The 23948-nt window shown below is 40.1% G+C and overlaps 1 protein-coding gene across 2 annotated transcripts in view; it reads right to left on the reverse strand.

The window, feature by feature from the left end:
• The window catches only part of PLCB1 (phospholipase C beta 1), an 858386-nt gene that overhangs the window by 579881 nt on the left and 254557 nt on the right, over positions 1-23948 (reverse strand). For both annotated transcript variants that reach the window (XM_040248321.1, XM_040248322.1), the window contains exon 3: positions 1420-1488. In XM_040248321.1, the coding sequence (XP_040104255.1) occupies positions 1420-1488 (69 nt within the window). The remainder of the gene's footprint in view (positions 1-1419; positions 1489-23948) is intronic.

Consider the following 23948-nt stretch of genomic DNA (forward strand, 5'->3'; position numbering starts at 1 on the left):
AGTGAAAGATGCTCAGTCGTGTCCGACTCTTTGTGACCCCATGGATTATACAGTACATGGAATTCTCCAGGCCAGAATACTGCAGTGGGTGGTAGCCTTTCCCTTCTCCAGAGGATCTTCCCAACCCAGGGATCAAACCCAGGTCTTCTGCATTGCAGGCTTATTTCTAAGTGATTGATGCAAATAATGGATTTCAGGTGAAACACAGAAACCTTTCTGAAAATAATTTTGATTTTTCTTTCTTTTCATTTACCACATTTTCCTGTAGGTATTTTAACATCTTCAGCAATAAAATTTGTATTGTATTTGGCTGTTTGCTCTATGACAAAATTTGCCAGCAACTACCACACTGTTAGGTATCTGAAGACAATCACTCTAGGTGACTTTCCTCGCCACATCTCCACAGCAACAGATAATTTCTGATGTCAAAGTATATGTTTTGACTTTTAAGGAATAAAGCAAAAGTTGTAGGTAGATACTCAAATAGAAAATCGCTGGTTTTATATCAATTATGGAAGGAGGCGAGTCCCTGAATGGCACCTGTACTTCCCTATTTGCCAACAATCTCTCTGTGCTACAGAAGAAGTCCTTAAAGTATTAAAATTTAAATACACTAAAGCATAGTTTCCCAGTTTGATAACAAGTCAGTACATCCTCCTACTATACCTTACTAGATAATCTAAATTTTTTAAATATATGTAATGTTTTATTCAACATTTTTTGGGCCATTCCACATGACCTGTGGAATCTTAGTTCCCTGACTGGGGGTCAAGCCTGCACCCTCCTCAGTAGAAGCATGGCATCTCAACCACTGGATCACCAGGGAAGTCCTATATTCAACATTTTAAAACAACCTTCCAAAACTAAATAAATTGCAAACACTGCTTTAGATGTTTCTTCAGTAAGTTTTTCAAACCCAGGTAAGTCGACATTCCATATAACTGATCCCAATGTCTGTGGGTGTTCATTGGGAACATTTGCAAAAAGATTTGACACTCTGGCTTCAGGGATGAAATGACTCCAACTGCAAAACATTTGAGCTAAAAGATCCTGTTTATCTGTCTAAAAGGTAGGTTCGCCGCGTATGCTTATAAAGCTCAGGGAATTTTTCAAATACTTTAAAGCACATTTTGAATATTTAGAATTATCCAATAACTTTTGCATTATTATTAAAAAAAAAAAGATCCAAGGGCATAAAGCAAGTCCTATGTCCACTGATTCTATATTTGCTCATTGTTTCCATCTTTTATCAAAAATGGTACTGTTTGGACATACTGGCTTCTGGAAGGATCAGCTGTTTTATTGCATTTTACAACATCTACAACAGAGAAACTTTTAACTGGGGCAATTAATTGATACCATGACACAGCTAAATAATCAAGGCAGCATCTGGTGTGTATAGCATGCTCCACTTCCTACCTTGGGTGCCTTGGCATGTTTCCCACATCTGGCGTCTTTGACAAGGCTGAGATCTAACAGTTCCGTCTCCTGGAAGGCAAAAGTGTGAGATCGTTAAGCATCCACAAAGATCTTTTTTCTTTTGTTTCATAGCATTGACATCACTTTAAAAATAATATTATCTTGAGACTTGCCTGAAAATTTCCCTGCGGTTGGGATATTTTTCTCCTCTTACAGGCACTGCCTGTCAATGGAATGGGAGTGGAAACAAAAAGATACCTACCTGCTAGTTCTCAGCTTCATATATCATAATGCATTCTGAAAGTACAATGCTTTGGGTCCCCAGTCTATCCTGTTACCCACTCCTAAGTCATGATGAGTCAGGCCTTCCTGTTCCCTTGCTGAAATATAATCCTGAGAGTCACTCTGAGTGTTTTGAGGATTTGTGAGTGGGGTGAGGGGTTAGAGTGGGGGTTGGAGGAGGTGTCACCCCCAGCTCGCAGTATACCCAGCCCACGTGGCCAAGCTAAAGAGACGGGCATGTTTCCCATACCTGCACCACAAGCCTTTTGCACACACCCCTTGCGCCTATCTTTTCATTTATTCATTATATATTATTGAATGTCTATAATACTCAAGTTACTCCAGGATATAAGACACATAAGATACGGCAGCTTCTCTGAATGAACTTGCAAAGTAAAGAAATATATATATGCATAAGACAAGGGACAGTGTGTTAATGCCAACTTTAAAGTTAACTGCTATGATGGAGGAGGGTTAAAAAGAAAAGATTACTTTTCCCCTAGAGGCTCAGAAAAAAATATTCTGTGGAGGCATCATTGAGACTGGAGAAGAGAAGTGAGGAGATAAAGGTCTCCCCCATCTGGAGGTCCCTCATAGGCAAACATCCAGCGAAGAGGGGACCAGAGGTTTGAGCAGAACCTTGAGGTCTTCGTAACTCTTAGATGCTCAGAGAAGGAGGACAGCGAGTGGGAAGCAGGTGGGAGGCAGAGATGCAAAGGAAGAGAGGGATAAGAGGGAGATCTGTGTACACCTACGGCCGATTCATGTTGAGGTTTGACAGCAAACAGCAAAATTCCATAAGCAATCATCCTTCAATTAAAAAAAATAAATTAATTAATATTAAAAAAAACGAGTGAGTGAGGGAAGGCACAAGGGAAGACACAGTCGCAGAGCAGGAAGGGGTGGGCACAGGCGGCATGCGGAATTCCACTGTGGGCACAGAGCATATGAAGAAAAGGGAGCGAGAAGATCAGAAACGGATTTGGGCAAAAGGATAGAAACCCTAAAAGTCCGGTGAGGGACACTCAACCATGGAGTCTGGGACATGCGCATCACCGAGTTACACAGAGATCTCTGCCACCAGCCAGATGAGACTGGTGCAGTGAGCAGAGACATCCAAGCTGTTTGCTAGACAAGGAGCCACTGGGATGGCTCCTTCGCGCCCCCTCTCCCGGCGGGAGGTGCTGCACCCTCACAGGAGGGGTGGTAATTTCTCCCAGGCCCTGGCTTTTATGAGGACCAGCACACGGGATTCCCAGCCAATTCCTTCAAACAGCCCCCGACCCCAGACGTGTGGTGCAAAATGGTCTGACTATTTTCCTGAACTGAACTGAACTGAAGGTTGATTTCATGATTGCAGGACAATAAGGGTCAAAGATATGATGGAGTCTCTACAATGGGGTGCAAACCCCACAGCAGGTACAACAGAACCCCGGGCCCTTCACAGCTCTCCAGGAGCGGAAGGGAGCACAGCAAACAGTGCCTTTTCTGCTTTCGCTCACACTGGCCTTCTCAATTTGCTTTCCCCCATTTTCGTGAATTCCTTAACCCATTATTGTGCGTGACTCTGTGGAGAACCTCCCAAACCCTGATGTGTGACAGGAAGCAAAACCAGCAAGGATCTTGCAGGACAGAGTAGCGGGAATCATCCTTCCCCCAAGGATGCACCGTCCACAGTATTGAAGGTCACCTGTTGAGAGTTAGGAACCAACAGCTCTCGAATGCGGGACTTAAGACTTCACCCAGGCAAAGGCATGCAGAGGATTCAGGAGATAGGAGGTGGGGCAACTGGCCCAGGTTTCGTCATCTTCATGGCAACAGCAGCCAAAACATTTACTGAAAGAGGAGAAACAGGAAGAGAACCTAGCTCGAAGAAACTTAATCTTTTAGACAAGAACTGAGTGGAGTGTTGAGAGACAGGGACCAGATAAAGGTCAAGGTGTTAGGGATAAAGACGGCAGAGGGTGAGGTGGCTGGGTGGCATCACCGACTCGATGGACCTGAGTTTGAGCAAGCTCTGAGAGTTGGTGATGGACAGGGAAACCTCGCGTACTGCTGTCCATGGGGTCGCAAAGAGTCAGACACGACCAAGGGAATGAACTGAGCCAAACCGAACTGACTAAAGTAAAGAGAGAAGGCATTGACAGCTCCAGGGATTCCAGCTTCCTCACTGGGACTCGGAAGTTTGGGCAACAATGACAGTGCATAGAGGAGATGCTGGTTTGAGGACTTTATCCATTTGGAAATGCCCGTCATTAATTCACGGAAGCATTATTTATTGAATCCTGCAATATGTCAGGTACAGACTAGATACTGAGGAATGACACCTGAAAATATAAGGAGACACTCATGCACATAGCTAATGATTATACTCTGAAGGAGACATTTCAAAGTGCATTGCAGGCGTGGACCAGAAAGGGCTAAGGCATCTTTTCAGCCAACACAAGGCTGAAAAGGAGTTTGCCAGCCTTATAATCCTGCGTTTTGTGGGGAGGGCTCCAGGGAAAGGAAACCACAATTGCAAATGCAAAGAGGGAGGAGTCCTGAGCAGAAAACAAGTCACTCTGGACACACAGCAGAAGTGTGTGGAGAGTCACCAATCACTTCCAAACTTAGCAGTTGTTACCTGCATGTTCTCCTTGTAATTATTCATAAAATACTGACATGTTTTTCAAGCTTTCTTTCCCCATAAATGTAGCATCATGTTTTATATATATGCAGAATAAAAATCACACCCCAATACATGGCACATTCACCTAATTGCACACTAACATCTTCTATTCAAGGAAATTCTTCCTAGTTGAATAAACAATAGACTTAAACTTTACTTATTTGTTTTTCACACAAAGTCCAAATTGAGTTCACAGAGAAACAGGCCTCAGCAGGCAGCACTCTACAGACTTTGCTATTACAGATAACGGCCACTGTTTTCTGCTTTCAGCGCAAGAGGAAACATTCATTTCCCAAGTCACAGAGGGGTAGTTAACATTCATTTTGATACCACAGCAACTAAGAAACTTCTCTGTAGCATGTGTAAAATTGTGCGTGCAGGAAAACCACCACAGGGCACTCTGAGCATGGGTAATGTGGTGTGCGAAAGGCCCTGGTGGAAATCTATCCACAGACTCATTGGGCTAGGAAGACATGATTAAAACAGTCTCCCACTTCTATTAACATGCAACCGCCACCTCTCTGGGATTTAACTACATCCTATTTGCACTCCACTAAAAAGAAAATGAGGAACACAATGGAGGGACTGCAAAATGTTACTTGCATCATTAAAACTCTTTCTAGGTTAATATTCTAGTGTTAATAGTTTTAACAACCCACTTTCATGATGAGAAAGCAAGGAAATGGCCCCTTTCCCAATTCATTTACGAGTGACTGTTTTCCAGGTCTATGGAATTCACTATTTCTTTATTATTATCTTTATTTTATTTAATTCTTTATTTATTTTCTGGGTTTGAGGAAGGGCCCTAAAATGAACTAGCCATTTATTTGTGCAATCATCAGACCACAGTGAGCATCAACTGTATCATCTCTACAATGAGTATGATAATACTTTCTACATCAATGGTTCTCATAGACTCCACTGGAGTCACCTAGAACACGTGTAAAACATAGACGGGTTGAGCACCATTCATCAGCATTTCTAGTTCAGCAGGACTTGGGTACACCTAAAAGTCCACATCTCTAACATGCTCTCCTGTGATGCTGTTCCATGGACCATAATGGAAAACGCTGATGTACTCATTCACAGAATTGCTATTATAAGGCTTTTTAGGTGAACATGAGAGATAAAACTATGCATTATATGTTATATTATGTTGCATGAAAAATTTTAAACGCTTACTTCTTTATATACGGAATGGGCAAATAAAAATGTACATATTAAAAGCAAAAGTGTGACTAATGGTGACTAACTTAGGCTCAGATTTTATTTATTGAAGATAAACTATTGAATGATAAAAGCCACTATCTCCTATTCTAATGTGTCCTTACCATTAGATTTTACTCCATAGAATAAGTGTCCCTGATGTAAATTTAAGCAATTATTGATTTTTGATGAAAATTGCTACCCTATACAACGTTTGTGTTACACTTTGTAACATTAAAGACATTTAGCAAAGTAAAAGAAGAAAATATGTCCTTCTCTCTCACCTCTGCTGCTGCTGCTAAGTCACTTCAGTTGTGTCCGACTCTGTGTGACCCCATAGACGGCAGCCCACCAGGCTGCCCCGTCCCTGGGATTCTCTGGGTAAGAAACTGGAGTGGGTTGCCATTTCCTTCTCCAATGCATGAAAGTGAAAAGTGAAAGGGAAGTCGCTCAGTCGTGTCCGATTCTTAGCAATGCCATGGACCGCAGCCTACCAGGCTCCTCCATCCATGGTATTTTCCAGGCAAGAGTACTGCAGTGGGATGCCATTGCCTTCTCCGCTCTCACCTCTAAGCCCACCAAACAAGGAAAGAGGGTTGGGGTGCCCAAAGGCCTGTGATCTACTTGGAACTGTCAATGAAGAGTGAACTAATAGACTCCCTTTTATTTCCAAGGCACACAATGGCCCCTGAAGAGCTTAGAGACCACATTCCTAGCACCCCTGATACATACAGTGACGTATTGACAAATGTGCCTTCTCTCTAGGTCAGAATGGACAAAAGTCAATTAACAGTAATCAATGATTTATTTTTGATACGTTGAATGAATGAAGAGAAAACTGAGACAGAAAAGCTAGGAGAAGACCAAACTGTCTCTGATGTTTACTATTCAGCAAAAAGACTTCAGTTCGTCAGCCACCAACACACTGTGAGGTAGATGAGTCATGAAATGCACTGCAAACTCAGGAAAGAATGCAATTTAAAACTCAGCCCTCTTCCAGAATACCAATTACTGTGCATTGCCACCAAATTCTATTAGTCATCCAATACATTAATGTGCTTCAGGTTCCCACACTATACAATCAGAGCAGCAATTACAGTCATAAATATTACACAGGGAAGATATTAATGGCTGGGTATGTATACTTCCCCATGTGTTATATTCATTAAGTTGTTCAACCTCGATTTACCAAAAGTAGAAGACATTACTATGTTTTATTGGCTGCCAACCCCCTAAAATGTCCACTGTTTAAATAAAGCAACTTGAGCATCATTTAATGAAGTGTTTAAATTTAAAGACAAGCAGATAAAATAGACTCTGTGTTCTTTAACTTGATTTCACTCCTGAGGGAGTGAAAATCTGTTTAGTATACCTCTCAAAAAAAGACCCCCTGCACCCACCTTCACCTGGTCTCTTGCTTTCTTTGCTCCCCAGCCTCAGATGTCTTCCCCTCCCCAGTCTGCAATGGAGCCTCAGTAGGAAACACACAAGGAAATGAGATGCCCAGGTCGCCAATACCAGCCACAGCAGAGGAAAGAGAAAGATGACATATCTGCATTTCTTTATTTAAAAAATTCTTGGTTTACTATTGTGCAAATTTCACAGAACTAGAAGGCAGAACACTTAAGCTGTCTCTTGGAATTACCTTTTGTAATCTGTGTACTATTAAGTCAGTTACTACAGATGCCTGTTCCTTCAGTCCTTGTGTGTCAAACAGAGATGCCAGTGCTATCAATATCTTTCTCAGTGGGCTATTCTTTAACCTATTGAAATATTAAACTGAGATCTCCACTTGGCTAGCAGGGACTCCTGCACCTACATAAATTCTTATGCTGGCAATAGTTGCCATGCCAAGTGAAAGGGAAAGGGCCCCAGGAGAAAAGCCAGTAAAGCACCTAGAAGAAAAGCACAGAAAGCAAATCAGAAAACAAACAAAAATGAAAATCTAGTACTTGAGATATTTCATTAAATGTTGAGTCAGCTTGGAAAGGAAGTTGGTTTTACTTTCAATGTCACAGGTAAATGCAAAATAAAATTAATATTTGAAATCGAGAACACATGAACTAGCATATCTTATGAATTGTACCTATAAGTATTGACATAATTTTCAGCCAATCAAATAAAACTGAAAAATTATTGAATGAGATAAAAGGAACCAAAATCAAGTAATATAATTAATATGACAACAATAATAATAATTTTAACTAATAATAGAGAACCAACGATGTGCCAAAAATTGTAAGATAATTTGTACATATCTTGTTAGTCTAGACTGCACCGCTGTGACATCAGTACTGTGTTCTTCTACTTTGAAGACAGGAGAACTAACGGAGATCTTAAATGACTACTGCTCATCAGATGAATAACTGAATCACGAATCTCAACTTTTTGCCCACCTGTAGCAAGCCGAATTCCGAGCTGACCACCGGGACTCCTGCCCCTGACTTCTGTGCCTCTTTGGAAACCTCTCCCACTGACTGTGGTCAGGACCTACAACTAGCTTCAAGGCAACAGAATACAGCAAAGGCTATTCTTCCCTCCCACAATTATGTTACCTTATGTGGCAAATGTGAAGGAATCTTACAGGCGTCATGAAATCTCTGAACAGATAACTTAAATTTAACTAAAACAAAGACATCTTGGGTGAGTCCTTCAGGAGCGACCAGCAGTGATAGACTCGAAGCCATAGAGATGCTCACGTGCTGGCTCGGTCCTGGGTTGTCTCTGGAAAGAGAAGGCCTCTAAGAGCTAAGGCCCTCAGTCCTATGGCGACAAAGAGCCACAGACCTTTGTCAGCTGTGGGAACAACTTGAATGAGTTTGCTAAAGGAACTCTAGCTCCAAATGGAAACACAGCCCAGTAGACACTTTCATTGCAGCCTGTGAGACCCTAAGCAGATGAGACTGTGACCCACTTGAAATTTTGAGATAATATTAAAAAATGTGAATTGCTTCAAGCTACTAAGTTTGTGGTCATTTGCTATGCAGCACTGGATAACTAATACACTATACCATTGTTTGCACGTTCTAAGGCATTTAATTAAAATCTAAATAACCTTACATATCTTGGCACTCTCCCCAGCATAAAAATGACTGCAAAGCTGTCATCTTCTTTGACACATCCAACAGGAAACAATGACTATAATGTAACCATAGACTTTTGGTACTGAAGGAGATCATAGTTGAGGAAACTGAGTTTCAGAGAAAAATATATTCACTGCCAAAGATCACTGAGACTGAATACAGGATAGCAAAAGAATTCATGTTCCCCCAGATCTAAATGCAAAAAAGCAAAATGGCTGTCTGGGGAGGCCTTACAAATAGCTGTTGAAAGAAGAGAGGCGAAAAGAAAAGGAGAAAAGGAAATATAAGCATCTGAATTCAGAATTCCAAAGAATAGCAAGAAGAGATAAGAAAGCCTTCTTCAGTGATCAATGCAAAGAAATAGAGGAAAACAACAGAAGGGGAAAGACTAGAGATCTCTTCAAGAAAATTAGAGATACCAAGGGACCATTTCATGCGAAGATGGGCTTGATAAAGGACAGAAATGGTCTGGACCTAACAGAAGCAGAAGATATTAAGAAGAGGTGGCAAGAATACACGGAAGAACTGTACAAAAAAGATCTTCACAACCTAGATAATCATGATGGTGTGATCACTAATCTAGAGCCAGACATCTTGGAAAGTGAAGTCAAGTGGGCCTTACGAAGCATCACTATGAACAAAGCTAGTGGAGGTGATGGAATTCCTGTTGAGCTCTTTCAAATCCTGAAAGATGATGCTGTGAAAGTGCCACACTCAATAGGCAAGCAAATTTGGAAAACTCAGCAGTGTCCACAGGACTGGAAAAGGTCAGTTTGCATTCCAATTCCAAAGAAAGGCAATGCCAAAGAATGCTCAAACTACCGCACAATTGCACTCATCTCACATGCTAGTAAAGTAATGCTCAAAATTCTGCAAGCCAGGCTTCAGCAATACGTGAACGGTGAACTCCCTGATGTTCAAGCTGGTTTTAGAAAAGGCAGAGGAACCAGAGATCAAATTGCCAACATCTGCTGGATCATGGAAAAAGCAAGAGGGTTCCAGAAAAACATCTATTTCTGCTTTATTGACTATGCCAAAGCCTTTCACTGTGTGGATCACAATAAACTGTGGAAAATTCTGAGAGAGATGGGAATACCCGACCACCTGACCTGCCTCTTGAGAAATCTGTATGCAGGTCAGGAAGCAACAGTTAGAACTGGACATGGAACAACAGACTGGTTCCAAATAGGAAAAGGAGTATGTCAAGGCTGTATATTGTCACCCTGCTTATTTAACTTATATGCAGAGTACATCATGAGAAACGCTGGACTGGAAGAAACACAAGCTGGAATCAAGATTGTTGGGAGAAATATCAATAACCTCAGATATGCAGATGACACCACCCTTATGACAGAAAGTGAAGAAGAATTAAAAAGCCTCTTGATGAAAGTGAAAGAGGAGAGCGAAAAAGTTGGCTTAAAGCTTAAATTCAGAAAACGAAGATCATGGCATCCGGTCCCACCACTTCATGGGAAATAGATGGGGAAACAGTGGAAACAGTGTCAGACTTTATTTTTTTGGGCTCCAAAATCACTGCAGATGGTGACTGCAGCCATGAAATTAAAAGACACTTACTCCTTGGAAGAAAAGTTTTGACCAACCTAAATAGCATATTCAAAAGCAGAGACGTTACTTTGCCGACGAAGGTCCGTCTGGTCAAGGCTATGGTTTTCCTGTGGTCATGTATGGATGTGAGAGTTGGACTGTGAAGAAGGCTGAGCGCCGAAGAATTGATGCGTTTGAACTGTGGTGTTGGAGAAGACTCTTGAGAGTCCCTTGGACTGCAAGGAGATCCAACCAGTGCATTCTGAAAGAGATCAACCCTGGGATTTCTTTGGAAGGAATGATGTTAAAGCTGAAGCTCCAGTACTTTGGCCATCTCATGCGAAGAGTTGACTCATTGGAAAAGACTTTGATGCTGGGAGGGATTGGGGGCAGGAGGAGAAGGGGACGACAGAGGATGAGATGGCTGGATGGCATCACGGACTCGATGGACGTTGTCTGAGTGAACTCCAGGAGATGGTGATTTACAGGGAGGCCTGGCGTGTTGCGATTCATGGGGTCGCAAAGAGTCGGACACGACTGAGCGACTGAACTGAACTGAAAGAAATCTTTTTCAGTATTAAAAAATAGCAGGAATATTAACAGAATAATAAAAGTAGAAAACAAACGTGTTTATCATGATTCTCATGATAAATGATTCTTTATCATGAATGTCTTTAATGTAACAGAAGTTTAAAGAGGCAGTGAAACCAGGTCACAATATGTGAAGTATACTGACAAATACCTACTTAACTTTTCCTTTGTACATAACCAGAAAGATAGTTCAGCCCCTTGTTATACAACAGCCACATTTCCTCCTTCTAACTTCCTTCTTCAACTCTCTGAAAAACTTTTATATATTCATCTAATAATAAAAAAGCTGCTTAAGTTGAAAGTTAATGCAACTGAACATAAAATTATATCCATAGCACCAAACCTATATTACACTATAACATTAATAAAACTTAATTCTAACAACATACATGTTTATAATGACACATGTATAACTCCATGCATGTAAGACTATGGGAGAAAAGAGATCTAGAGCTTATAATATCAGAAAATATATTTTGGCAATGTTTCAAAATGATGGCTGAAAACCTGGATAGGCTTAAATGGATAGTAACTGGATTTATTTTTAACTTATTTGTTTATTATTTTAAAAACTGAGAAAAAGACTATAATCAACAAGGAAAATCGATACATATACTAAAGATATATTCAGGAGTATAATGAAAGTTTATGAAAATATATTTTATTTTCCTAGCTCATATCTATTAACAGGATATGAATCCCCAAGGAGGGATTCATGGCATTTTTATGGATAAATAATGACATTGCATTTGCTAAAAAGACTCAGGGTTTTTTAAAAATTGTATTATGGTGATAAATATTGCATTGTCAAATTTTTCTATTATGCTCTTTTTCAGCAAAAGTCCTAATTTCAGGCTAATCGGATGAACTAGAAACAGCATTTAACATTTGGCAAATAGTTTCATAAATGTAGAAAACTATCTTTATGGATATTTAGGTGAGCATAATATCCAATCTCCATAAAATATCTCTTAAAAAGAAATACCGAAATGATATAGATTAATCAGGCAAACAAGCTGTTTCCACTTGAAAAGTCCAGATAATTTAAACATAGTCAGATTTTCTCCTTAAGTCATCTAAAATGTTATCTCTGGTCTACACCTATTTCCCTATGGCTGAACAGCCAGCCAAGTTTTTTTATCTGGTAGTTCAAGCTGCTTCTAGTCTCTTAATCTTACCATACTAGAATATTTGAGCATACCATTTATCTGCTTCCATGAACTAAACTCTTTCATTTCCCTAAACTAGTAGTTCTTAAAATGTGGTTCCTGGACCAGCAGGATCAGGAACAACATCACCTTGGAATATGTGTAAAATGCAAATTCTCAGGCCCTACCCTAGACCTACTGAAACTGAACCTCTGGGGTGGGGCCCAGAAATCTGTATTTTAATTAAGTTTTGGGGTGATTCAGAAGTAATCTTAAGTTTGAGAACCTCTGTCCTAGATATTAAATGGAGACAACAGCTGCCCATAGAGAAGGCTACTTCACCAGGGCTGGAACTTGTAAAACATTCTGTAGAATGCTGGACAAATTGCCTATATCCATGTAATATGAAATAACTGCATCAGAGTCCCAAAAGCAATGAGAGAACTGATAATAAGACTGTTTGAGAAAAGTCTTCAGACTACTGAGCTTATCAATAGCATTAGTATCATTACAGATTAAAGCAGTGATTTCCTTATCATGCCCTAGAGCCTGGACAAAGTCAAGGAGAGGTTCTAAAGATGCTTGGCCTATTGCCAGATGTTGTGATTCAGCCGTGTAGCAAGGTTGGAAACGGATACTTCCTTTTCTTTTCAATCACACAGTCATGGCATGTATAATGACTTTTAAATTTTCTGAAGTATACAAAAACATCATTTGTCCTTGCTTTCCCAAGTAATCACACTGTATTAACAATATCAAATCACAGTCTCATGTTTTCTCCCTCAGCTATTCATTCCAACACATTATCACAGGAACACAAATGTTTCTGTCCAAAAGTTTGCTTTTATCTTGTTATGACTCTCCCAGTGTTCTGGCAACCACACATCTGTTTTTTTAAGATTTAATAAAATTTTTATGGGTTCATGAAGGATATTCTAAAGCCTTTTTAAATCTGTGATTCATGGAAATTGAACAACACACTTTTGCACAACAAAATCAAAGAGAAAATCAAAACTGAAAATAGACAATATCTTAAACAGAAGGAAAACACAACATATCAGCATGTATGGGATGTGGGAAAAGCAACAACCCTAGGGTTTTGGGAATCTTTTAATCTCATGTGACATCCTGAACATGCAAGGAGTTAATGTAGCTTCTAAAATGAGATATTTGAAGTTGACAAGTATACAACAACATGTCATTTTCTTTTCAAAGAAGACTTCCTTCTTAAGATCACTTTTCATTTTCTGGCAAGACAAAAGGAAGCCAACAAAGCTCTTTCCAATGTTCATGTGTAGGGATAAGGACTGGGTATGTCCAATGAGGAGTAACATGCTTAATGAATTGTCCCTAGAAGATGAATAGTCATTGAGTCAGTGAACACATCATTCCTAAGGTCTTGACTGTGTACTCTAAGTTCATCAGAGGTAAACTCCTTTCTATTTGCCTGTTGATCAACCTAATGCACGTACACATAAAGAAGCCAGATATTCATATCGAGAACTGTAAATAACAGAAAAAGCTCACTAAATTCAGGGTCATGTCTGCTTACCAGGAAATTCTAGTAAACTTCCTGGAGGAGACTTGATTGGTGCCCACCCTGATGCTCGCCAGTTCCTTCCTGCTGGACACCATTCCCAGTGCCTGTGTGATTCTCTCTCAAGCACTGACCCTGACTGTCCTTGGCCTCCTGGAGCACTCGGCCCATCTGCATAGAGACCTGGAAGAGCCTGGGGGCAATGCAGCAGAGGGTGAGAGCTCAGGACGGACAGCAGCATCATAGCCCAGCACCCTGTCTCCCATCGAGCACATTCCCAGGCCAAGGCTCCCCTTGGGTTGGCGTCTGCTCTCTCTCGGTCCTGTTTCCCTCTCTCTTCTTGTTGTCTCGGGGAAGCCCTACCTTAATAAATCTCTTGCTCACTACCACTTGTATTTGGGTCTGTTTGGAGAACATGATCCACGATAGCTATTGTTTCCAAATAATCAACTTAGAAATTAATGTTAAAAGCATTCTGAATCACGTGCATACAAATTTTAAAATCACATTTTCACATTTATTATTGTCTTTGACTTTTGATATATTCTGTGTACTTTTGGAATTCTTAAATTTTCTTTGAAAACAGGCTGAACTATTATGATACATCTACTAAAATGAGCATTTTTTGAGACAGTGAGTTCTCGGTCACTGTACATTGTATTTTATCTTGTATCATCCTTAATCCAGTGTTAAAATATTTTGATTATTTCCTGGAAATGGTTATATGAGTATATATCATCTAATCTAATGTGTAAATAGTTTTCTCTTTTTCCTAGTAAGAAAAAGATTATAAAAAACATCAGCTTACCTAATTTCCAAACTAGAGTTCCCTTTTGTCACATTTAGGGCTGAAAAGAAATATATTCATATCCACTATATTTTAGGTCAATTTCTTTTTGGTAAAGATTTATTCTATTTTCAACCACCTACTATGGTTTCCCTTCTTTAAAAAATATATATCCCTAGGGAGAACATACACACTTTACTCCAAAGGTGAATAAAAATAATTCCTTTCATAATTTTATCAAAATTTTAAATGTGAATAAAGATGAATTTTTTAAAAAAACCTTTCTATAAACAACATCACTTTTCTAGGTATTTTCACAAATCCTATTATTTTGGTATTACTACTTCTCTATAAGTGGTGAGGGAGTAAGTGAAAAGCAAGCACAGTAAGACCTAGTGTGGGGCAGATTTGAAAGACGACGTAGGGAAGACTTAAACTGAAAACTTACAGCTCTTGAGGGGAGACCCCTGCAGGAAGAGGGGAAAGAAAACACCTAACTTCCATTAAGGGGTCAGACAAGGACAAAGATCAAGAAAAAGGCAAGTGGCTGCATGAAGTTTATCACAGGAATTTGGGGATAACATGGAGATAGCACAGGTTTAGAAGGGAGATAAAATTGGGATTTACACATTTATAGGAATCAGAGTTTAGCGGCTAACATGGAAAGAGGGAATTCTATTAAACATAAAGTTTAATGAACTCTAAAAGGTCACTAAACATTAAAATGTTTTAAGGAGGAATTATAGAATTTTAAATTACCAGAGTAAGATGTGGACAGCATTGGGAGATGGGAAGTAGGCTACTTGTTCAAACGAAGCTTGAGTAAATGAACTTTCAGCTTGGGGCAACACGCCTCTATCCTCTGCATTTGCACTCCATGACATAAAAAAGGTACCCATACTCTGTAAAATTTCTTTCACAGGCCTAATGTTTACTCCAATTACAGCTTCAGAACAGCAGGTAAAAACAAGACAGAAGGAAAATTAACAGAAGACGCTGTCTTTTTCCAACCCATCTTTGTCTTGACCTTCATATGAAATTCACGTGGCATTTCATCTCAGGAGATCAGATGTGCTGGGGTCAGCTCCCAGGCTGGCCGTTACCGGGCAGAGTCACAGCAGAATGGGCAAACCCAAGACTAAAATCGGGAAGGAGGAAAGAAGCAGGGGGCCCAGGACAACCTCGCTGCGTGATGAAGCTGCGTGATGATAGCAAGCGTGCCAATGTGACTCCCTGAAAACTGACTCCGAGGCACTGAGGGGCACTGGGCCCCGGGTTTCTGTCCATGCCTTGGCATGAGGTTCACCTCCTCAAGGCAGAACACTCTGAATACACAGAGGAAGTGTAGAGTCATGCCAAGAAAAACAACCATAAAAACCCTTCCTGGGATGACTTCCCTGAAATGTTAAATCAGGTGATAAAAGAAGAAGCAAGGGAGAATGGAATAGATCCCAAATAAAATTGGCAAAAGGCAGGGCAGAATTTCTTAGTATCCCTTCCTTCCTTCAAATCAAGATATTTTCCTTGCTAATGCCTCTTTTGTCAATATAATTGAGAAAAATAATTACATAAAAATTTTCATTTTTTTATGAGAAGAAAAAAGTCTGAAGAAATATTCTGACTATCCTTGGCTGCTTGAATGTTACTTTCTGGTGTGTAAATTGCTGTTTTGCTCCAGATCATCTCCTTGAAGAATCACATATTAATCGTCATCACTGGTCACCTTTTGAAGTGAGTCCTATATGCTGACTTTAGGCAGGCTTCATACTTTAAAAAGCAACCCAATGTAATTCTTATTCTTTCATTCCAGTTTTTCACGTTAGGTTAAACTACTCGATTCTCTAGAGTATGCTGCTGCTGCTGCTGCTGCTAAGTCGCTTCAGTCGTGTCCAACTCTGTGCAACCCCATAGACGGCAGCCCACCAGGCTCTGCCATCCCTGGGATTCTCCAGGCAAGAACACTGGAGTGGGTTGCCCTTTCCTTCTCCAACTGAATTTTATAATCTTCTATGCATGCATGCTAAATCACTTCAGTCATATCTAACTCTTTGCAACACCATGGAATATAACCTGCCATGCTCCTCTGTCCATGGGACTCTCCAGACAAGAACACTGGAGTGGGATGCCGTGCCCTCCTCCAGCTGACCTTCCCGACCCAGGGATTCAACCCACCTCATGTCTCCTGCATTGGCAGGCAGGTTCTTTCCCACCAGCACCACCTGGACCAGGTTCAGTGCCCCTGGGTATATGATTTTCCAAATAAATAACTTATGAATCCTTAACAGAACTGTTGAACATCTAGAGAACAGAGCTCTTTTTCTTTTTTCATTATTGTACAACAGATTTCTTCTTGCTTAGGTGAAAGCCTTAAAAATAAATTGTCTTCAGAATTACCTAAGAAAGTAAATGCCTAGGAGAAAATTCTTAAATCTGTATAGCTCAGACCCTGCACTCATGCTTATGGAAAATATTCTAGCTTGCTTGTTCATAAGATTTGCATAATTTTCTGATTATTTTGCTTAATGTCGGAGCAACTTACTCACCTGTAGCTTTGGTCCAATCACTCTTACAATTCTAATAACCAGTTTGTCTCCTTTTAGGCCCCATAATAAAAATGTATTGTGTTTTCCAACATAGCTTATTTGGGTTTTCAATTTTAAGTCAGATGAATCACATTTGTTCTATGTGGGTCAGTCAAAATTAAGTACAGAAATCTCCATGTACCGAATTTGATACTGTTCTACCTTATGATTATGGAATTAAATTAACCTTAGTCTTAAGCACTGAATGCCTTTTGGCATTATTATTATTATTTTTAGTACAAAAGCTGGGACATATCAAATACTCCAACCTTCAAGAAACTGCATAAATTCAGTAGCTTTATCCCTCCCTCTTTGGTATTACTTGATAGAAAGATCATTTTACTCAAAGTACTTGATAGAAAGATCATTTTACTCAAAGTACTATCCCTAGGCCGGCAGCAGCAGCATCACTTGGGAACTTGCTAGAAAAAGAAATCCATGGGTCGCATCCCAGACTCACTGAAGAGGAAACTCTGGCAGTGGGATCCAGAAATCTGTGCTCTAACAAACCTTCCAGATGATCCTGATATACTCTCAAGGTTTAGGAACACTGTGACATGGCCACACATAGATCGGAAACAAATAGCGTGTGGCTTTCTTGCTTGTATTGCTTCACTTATAAAAGCTCATATTCAAATTAAAGCGCACCAATTAAAGAAAAAGTGCCTCATGTTTGTTAAAGAAGATCACTGATGTTAATAGTGATCAGATGCTATTTTAAAATAAAAATATGTGAATAATTGAAAATTGAGATGCCAGGGAAGAGAGGAAGTGAGAGAAAGAGGGAAGAAAATCTACCAGTTCAAGTTCAAAGGGAAGTATGTTACAGACACGGCAGTCCTCATTTATCTCACATTCATTCTGCGTCTGTATTTAAAAAAGAAAAGTACAGCGCAAAGAGGTTCTCTGTTACATAAAATATCATTTGATGCTGAGACTGGAGTGAGTGATTTCCTTAATATTATTTTAGTAATATCAATGCATTCCCAAGAGGTTTAACAACACTTTCTGATAGAATTATTATTAAGTCATTTACAGGGCACAGAACTAAAGGGTTAACTGCACCACGCCACTTGGCAATTCTGAAGGACTGTGTTCTCATAGTGCCAACTTCTCCTTGTGCCCAGGTGGGTGGGCTCCAGAAGATCAGCATTAATGGGCAGCACAGGGTCTAAGGCAGCGTGGATAACTGTGCACTGAAAGTCTGCACTATGCCTTACAAACTGCAGGCTATTGCAGAAAATTCACCACCTAATCATAAATCACATTTCAGAGCACCCTTTTAATTTAAGGAGGGTCACATGAGAAGTTTTCATAAGCAGAACATACATGGAAAGGATGAAGAAGACCATTTCTGAGCCTTTCCTCCCCCTTCTTAGGTTACACAGAGGTCAAAGAGAGCCTAAGAGATACTGGAACCACAAGATTGAACACAGCCTATGTCCCTGGTCATCGGTAGAGAACAGGCATCTTTAGATCAGATACACTGATGCTGAACTCTGAAGTGAATGAGAAATACTAGAATACTTATGTTAATACTTTGACATTCCAGATTTTATCTTTTATAATAGTACCCAAACATTCACCCAAAGATGGAGAAGCTCTATACAGTAAGCAAAAACAAGACCAGGCGCTGACTGTGGCTCAGATCATGAATTCCTCACTGCCAAATTCAGAGTTAAATTGAAGAAAGTAGGGAAAAATACTAGATCATTCAGATATGACCTAAATCAAATCACTTATGACTATACAGTGGAAGTGACAAACAGATTCAAGGGATTAGATCTGATAGACAGAGTGACTGAAAAATTATGGATGGAGGCTCGTGACAATGTACAAGAGGCAGGGATCAAGACCATCCCTAAGAAAAAGAAATGCAAAAAGGCAAAATGGCTGTCTGAGGAGGCCTTACAGATGGCTGACAAAAGAAGAGAAGCAAAAAGCAAAGGAGAAAAAGAAAGATATACCCATTTCAATGCAGAGTTTCAAAGAATAGCAAGAAGAGGTAAAAAAGCCTTCCTCAGTGATCAGTGCAAAGAAATAGAAGATAATACAATGGGAAAGACTAGAGATCTCTTCAAGAAAATTAGAGATATCAAGGGAACTTTTCATGCAAAGATGAGCACAATTGATCTAACAGAAGCAGAAGATATTAAGAAGAGGTGGCAAGAATACACAGAAGAACTATACAAAAAAGATCTTCATGAACCAGATAACCAAGATGGTGTGATGACTCACCTAAAGCCACACATCTTGGAGTGTGAAGTCAAGTGGGCCCTAGGAAGCATCACTACAAACAAAGCTAGTGGAAGTGACAGAATTCCAGTTGAGCTATTTCAAGACCTAAAATATGATGCTGTTAAAGTGCTGCACTCAATACATCTGCAAATTAGGAAAACTCAGCAGTGCCCACAGGACTAGAAAAGGTCAGTTTTCATTCCAATCCCAAAGAAAGGCAATGCCAAAGAATGCTCAAACTACTGCACAATTGCACGCATCTCAAACGCTAGCAAAGTAATGTTCAAAATTCTCCAAGTCAGGCATTTATCTCACACAGTACCAAAGTAATGGTTAAAATTCTCCAAGCCAGGCTTCAACAATACATGAATCGTGAACTTCCAGATATTCAAGCTGGATTTAGAAAAGGCAGAGGCACCAGAGATCAAATTGCCAATATCCGCTGGATCATCAAAAAAGCAAGAGAATTCCAGAAAAACATCTACTTCTGCATTATTGACTACACCAAAGCCTTTGACTGTGTGGATCACAACAAACTGTGGAAAATTCTTCAAGAGATGGGAATACCAGACCACCTGACCTGCCTCCTGAGAAATCTGTATGCAGGTCAAGAAGCAACAGTTAGAACTGGACATGGAACAACAGACTGGATCCAAACTGGGAAAGGAGTACATCAAGGATGTATATCATCACCCTGCTTATTTAACTTATATGCAGAGTACATCATGAGAAACGCTAGGCCAGATGAAGCACAAGCTGGAATCAAGATTGCTGGGAGAAGTATCAATAACCTTAGATACACAGACGACACCACGCTTATGGCAGAAAGAGAAGAACTGAAGAGCCTCCTGATGAAAGTGAAGAGGAGAGTGAAAAAGTTGGCTTAAAACTCAACATTCAGAAAACTAAGATCATGGCATCCGGTCCTATCACCTCACGGCAAATAGATGGGGAAACAGTGGAAACAGTGTCAGACTTTATTTTGGGGGGCTCCAAAATCACTGCAGATGGTGACTGCAGCCATGAAGTTAAAAGACGCTTGCTCCTTGGAAGAAAAGCTATGACCAACCTAGACAGCATATTAAAAAGTAGAACGTTACTTTGCCAACAATGGTCCATCTAGTCAAAGCTATGGTTTTTCCAGTAGTCAAGTATGGATATGAGAGTTGGACTATAATGAAAGCTGAGCACTGAAGAATTGATGCTTTTAAACTGTGGTTTTGGAGAAGACTCTTGAGGGTCCCTTGGACTGCAAGGAGATCCATCCAATCCATCCTAAAGGAAATCAGTCCTTAATATTCACTGGAAGGACTGAGGCTGAAGCTGAAACTCCAATACTTTGGCCACCTGATGCGAAGAACTGACTCATCTGAAAAGACTCTGATGCTGGGAAAGATTGAAGGTGGGAGGAGAAGGAGACGACAGAGGATGAGAGGGTTGGATGGCATCACCGACTGGATGAGCTGAGCAAGCTCTGGGAATTGGTGATGGACAAGGAAACCTAGCATGCTGCTGTCCGTGGGTTGCAACGAGTCAGACATGACGGAACAACTGAACTGAATAGTTAGGATACTCCAGGTAATATAAGGCTCATATGGACTTTTTTATCTAAAAAATGTAAAAGACAAACCCAACCATTTCAGATCATAAAACATCAGAGACACATTGTCATTTTAATCATATGTGCTGTCAACTTGACCAGGCCATGGTGTACCTGGATATTGGCCAAACATCTGGGTGTGTCTGTGAGGGTATTTCTGGAATGACATGAGCATTAGAATCAGTAGGCTGACCTAGTGGCTTAGACAATAAAGAATCTGTCTGCCATGTGGGAGACCCTGGTTTAATTCCTGGGTCAGCAAGATCTCCTGGAAAAGAGAATAGCAACCCACTCCAGTACTCCTGCCTGGCACATCCACGGACAGAGGAGCCTGGTGGCCCCAGTCCATGGTCGCGCAGAGCCGGACACGACTGAGCGACTAACACACACAGGCTGAGAGAAGCAGATTGCCCTCCCCATGTGGCTGGGTATCACTGAATCCTCTAAGGGCCTGGAAACAGTACCAATGATGGCCCAACTGAGGAAGAAGAAAATTGGTGAATTAAAAAAATAAAGAAAGAAAGAACTCAGATTGTCTTTACTTACAAATGACAAGATCTGTAAACAGGAACCCCCAAAGAAGCTATGAAAAAACTACTCTGGATAAGGACTCCAGTAAAATTGTAGCATACACAGTCAATGTATAAGAAGTCTATATCCCAGCAATAAAAATTGAAAGTTTAAATATATATATATATAAAATTTATAGTCACACCAAAAATTGAAACACTTCAGGTTAAGTCTGACAATCTATGTCAAGTATCTTACATGTGAAAAACTACAAAATACTGATGAATGAAGTCAAAGAAGTTGTAAATAAACTGGGAAATATTTCATGCTCATGGATGGGAAAATTCAATATGGTAAAGATGACAGTTTTTCCCAACTAAACTACAAATTTAATGTAGTCCCAACTAAAAATACAGAAACCATTTTTTTAAAGATATCAACACACTTTAAAAAGTTTATGGAAAAGCAAAGAACTGGGAATTAGCCAACATAACACTAAAAGGAAAGAATAAAGTTGGAAAATTCACACTGCCAGATTTCAAGTCTTACTATAAAGCTATAGTAATTAAGACTGGTATCAGAGAATACTTGCCAAAACTTCAATGGTACTTCTTCTATTGACCAGCAACCCCATATTTCTCCTCAGAGTACTGTCTCTCCATTTGGTCCCCTCAAACCAGCTTGTCACATTTCTCCATCTTACTTTGTTCCTCTCATTTGATCATTTTAAATGCCCCAGCTTTCCAGCTTCCATGAGAAATGCCGCCAACCCCCACCAAAGCACCCTGCTTCACTTTGCAGATACAGTCATCCCAGTGCAATCATCCACTCATTTTTTTGACCACAGAATTGCAAGTTGAAATGCAAACAGTAAGGTTTGTTCATAGAAAGAATCCAGACACCAGTTGCAAAGTTTTCCTGAAAATACCACCAGGGGAACTGCATGGTCTATCACGGCAGTGTGACACTCCATCAAAAGCACCCGAAGGAAATAAGCATTAGCAAAAGATCCTTTACCAGGATGTAGGCGGAATACATATCATACTAAGATAAGCATCTAAAATCCCTTCATTCTGTTGACAATGTATTCACTGTATCCCACTTCCTCTTTTTGTCACCTATCTAATCTTTCCTTCTAATCTTCAAAATCTAGTTGTCTGCCCAAACTCCCTGATCTCTTTCAGTCTTTTTCAGCTGTTTCCTCTGAAGGGCTGAGGATTTCATTTCCTGTGCTAATCTTTTGCTCTTTGCTCCACTGGTTCTATTGGATTGAACTGTTACACAATGGGATGCTTTCTATTGCTTTGCGTGTGTGTGTGTGTGTGAGCATGTGTGTGTGAGCGTGTGTGTGTGAGCGTGTGTGTGTGTGTGTGTGTGTGTGTGCATGCACATTTTTCAGTGCTTTTTCACCTTAAAATCTCTTAAAGGCCAAAATTCCATTTCACACTTCTTTTCAGTCCATACACAGATACATTTAATTGATTAATATCTGTTTCTAAGCAAAGATTCTGCCCTAATTTTAGCATGAACTTGGAATATCATGTAAATTTCTGAGTATAAATGTCATTTAATCCTACTTATAATCATAGTGAATGTATGTTCAGCAATAAGTTAAAAAAACTGGTGAAAATAACAGTCTAGCTTAGACAGGCTAGAGACTCACTTCCTTCTCAGGTGAAGAAGTCCTGCAGACAGGAGCACAGTCTGGGAGGGCTGCACCGCAAGGTGGCTGATGTCCCACCTTTTCTGTCTGACAGTGTCTCAGTCCTCAGCGTGTGACATAGACCTCATGGTAGGGATAGCTGCTCAAACACAATTTATATTGGCAACACTTCAGCCAATATGTGATGGAGTTTTCAACCCTCCCACTTCAGCAAAGAGGGAGGGTTAAACAGCATATGCCCCTTTCTTCTAAGAAAATATCCGCGAAGGCTCACAGGCTTCTGCTTACACCTCTGAGCCAGAATTTACTCTCAAGGGCACACACTAGCTGCTAGGGACATCAGGAAGTGTGAAGAGGGAATGTATATAGCTCAAGTTACTAGCTGACTTCCTCTGTCTGGAAGAAGGACATTTCTGCACATGTGTGTATTAACACAACTTGTGTGTTCAACAGTAATGAAATAAGCATTTGCTAAAAGACAATAGAGTCAGTGCATGAACAATCCCCCCTTTTTCTGGGATTGTGCTATGACCTTCTCAAGAACATAATCTCTCAGCGATGACTGCAAACACCTCTTTTCCAATAGAAACTTGCAATGTGCCTACATCTCGCCCCCAGAGTACTCCCAATCTTTTTCTCTTGGGCAAAAAATTTACCATCTTAGTACGTGGCTTCTTAAGGACCTGTGACTTTTCTTTGAACTACTTGAAACTAAAGGAAACTTGAGATTTCATAAGTCTCTCATCAGAGAATTAAGTGGAAATTTAACTTAAAAAAATTCACCATCCTTATGCTTTGTCTTAACTCTAATGTCTAAGTCCGTCCCTTGTAATAGTAACGTTGTCAGTAAACATTGGAAGAAGCTCTAAAAGAAACAGTAAGTGTAACAATATTTTGATGAGCTGTTCTATTTATTTTTCAATCATTCCAACTCCCCTAAAATAGCCACATTCTCAACTAACAGCAAATAAAGAAGTGCCTATATCCATTATGTACCCAGTATCATCCAACTAATGAAAAATTCCATGAAAACCAATCCAAGGCAATAAAAAAGCATGCATGACATGTAGTTTAGCTTCGTCATCT

Source organism: Oryx dammah, unplaced genomic scaffold (assembly GCF_014754425.2).
Source record: "Oryx dammah isolate SB20612 unplaced genomic scaffold, SCBI_Odam_1.1 HiC_scaffold_10, whole genome shotgun sequence".
Classification (NCBI taxonomy): Eukaryota; Metazoa; Chordata; class Mammalia; order Artiodactyla; family Bovidae; genus Oryx; species Oryx dammah.